Here is a 2,429-nt window from a genome sequence, read left to right as displayed (position 1 = left end):
TAAATTTGTTCCAGAATTCTATCAGACACAATCTTTCATTGAACAAATGTTTTACTAAAGTTGCTCGACCTAAAGATGATCCTGGTAAAGGAAGTTATTGGGCTATTGATTATTCCCAAACCTCTGATGAAATCACTATGAAAAAGAAGTCAAAAACTGCTAGGGTAGGCCAAAGTATTATATGCTGTTAAATAATAATTTAACATTGATATCAATTTTCTGATAATGGTCTATTTTAGGTTTTACCTTACAGCCCTGAAAGTAATAGTAATACTGCTAGTAATGATGGTGTTACTCAACTGTCTGAAAACAAGCCAACAATGCAATCAAACACATATAAAGTAAATTTAAACGATCATTGTGATAGTAAGTATTTACTTGTTTTGACTGAAAGATACAATACAAATATAATATTTGCATATTTATCCCTGCCTTATGAAAGGAGCTTTATGAATTATTTAATCTCAGTATGCATCTGCTTGTGTGTTGCAAAACTGCATTTATAATTAATCATAGTTTGCTTAACAATAAACAATAAATTTGTAGGTTATTACCCCATTTGACTATTTTCTGATTAAATGATATTTTCTCTCAATTATTAGTTTCTGGTTGCCTCCATTTAAGCCTGGAGTGACTACTGAAATATAAAGGCTGGTTGACCAATCATTTTTGTAGTTTGTTTTTGGGATAAGTATTGAAATTTATTGTTTCAGTTTTGGAATGTCTTATGAAAGCTAGATTATCTCCTATATATTTATTGTAAATTATTATTTTAATTTTATTATGCAAATATTGTAAATTTTCACCATTCTAATGACAGTAAAGAGGTATCCAGTGCTTCCATTTGCAACATCATTTACGATCATCTACATCCTCCTTCCGTTACAATTTTTCTTCTCATTTCTTCAAAGACATTTCTTTCACTTTTTCCCATCATGACATCATTCTCACTGGAGCAGACAAAGGCAACTAAACAAATCATGAATCGTTCAGACTACAATGACAAAATGACCTGACTTCTATCTGACCGATCAACATACGCACCCAGATCCCCGGACCTGATCCTTCACTGTAGACCGAATTTAATCCACACCTCAAGGACCTCTTACATTCTCAACAGACCCCCCATAAAGAAATTTTATTTCCTACAATTCTGTTTCCCCACGTTTTTATGGACTTCCTAAAATTTATAAACCTGATACCCCACTTCCAATATCAATTCTCCCTCTGCCAAACTCAATAAATTTATTCTTCCCTTTTTTTATAAACCCTAAGTAATTCTTATGATATTCAAAATTCGTTTCACCTCTGCGATCTTTTATTTCCTTTACTATTCCTTACAACTATATATTTGTTTCTTTTGATTTAGAGAGTTTGTTCACTAATATTCCCATAGACAAAGGCCTCCTTATCGGTGAAGCCAACTGGTCATCCATTGCACCCCATACTTCCCTTAGCCGTTTTTTCTACCTTGAATCCCTTCATCTGGTTACTTTACCTTCCAGGGTCAGTTCTTAAACCAAATTTCAGGAATGGCCATGGGAAATCCTTGAGCTCCCAATCTTTTCAACATTGTTCTCAGTGATTTACTTGATTCCGTTATCCCATTCTTTCCAGTTGACATTATTCTTATTAAAAAATATGTAGATGACCCCCTCCTTGTTGTTAATTCGGATACTTTATCCGCCTTTAATTCTTACCATCCACGTCTTAATTTTACTGTTGAACTTGAAAGTAATCACTCCCTTCCTTTCCTTGACCTCCTGATCATAAGAAACCCAGACAACACCATACTACTGACTTGAACTCTATTCCAACTTACTCTGGTAGACTTTTAAACTACCACTCCCAGCACTCTTACCATCAAAAAATTAACGTAGCCAAAAACCTTACTCACCGTTGCCTTTCCCTCCCTAATTCTCATTTCTATGAAAAAAACACACCACATTAAACAATTACTCTTAACTAATAACTTCCCTCTCCATATCGTTCATAAACTTATGAACAACAAAAATCGTCTCACCACTTCACTCCCTCTCTATCCCCTTGTCCAGGTTACTACCATACATTCCCTCTCTTTCTGATAACATTAAAAAATTCTTGTGTTCTGTTACACCTTCATATTGCTTGTAGACCTCACGACACACTATCTAATATTCTCCTTCTCTAATCTTTTCTTATTTTTCGTTACCGACGCTATTAGTTATGTTCACCTCATATTATTATTGTCATATTTTCTAATCACTTCTTTTGCCTAACTTAACTTTATATTTTGTTTCTTTATTATATATACATTTTTTTTACATTATATAACTTCATATTTTTATTTCCTTAATAAATAAATAAATAAATGCTAAATGAGGAAAAGATGGTTGGGGGTGCGGTCAATGAAACACAAATAAGTATGATTAACTTATTTTAATGTGCCG

The 2,429-nt window shown here is 33.2% G+C and overlaps 1 protein-coding gene across 4 annotated transcripts in view; it reads left to right on the top strand.

The window, feature by feature from the left end:
• Nucleotides 1-2,429, top strand: part of LOC106688286 (forkhead box protein J2) — an 18,455-nt gene that overhangs the window by 7,104 nt on the left and 8,922 nt on the right. For all 4 annotated transcript variants that reach the window (XM_014432693.2, XM_014432685.3, XM_014432701.2 and 1 more), the window contains 2 exons: nt 15-164; nt 240-366. In XM_014432693.2, coding sequence (XP_014288179.1) covers nt 15-164; nt 240-366 — 277 coding nt within the window. The remainder of the gene's footprint in view (nt 1-14; nt 165-239; nt 367-2,429) is intronic.

The sequence above is a fragment of the Halyomorpha halys genome, unplaced genomic scaffold (genome assembly GCF_000696795.3).
Source record: "Halyomorpha halys isolate HHAL.00 unplaced genomic scaffold, Hhal_1.1 Scaffold41.1, whole genome shotgun sequence".
In the NCBI taxonomy this organism is placed as follows: Eukaryota; Metazoa; Arthropoda; class Insecta; order Hemiptera; family Pentatomidae; genus Halyomorpha; species Halyomorpha halys.
This window is presented reverse-complemented; position numbering and strand designations above follow the sequence as displayed.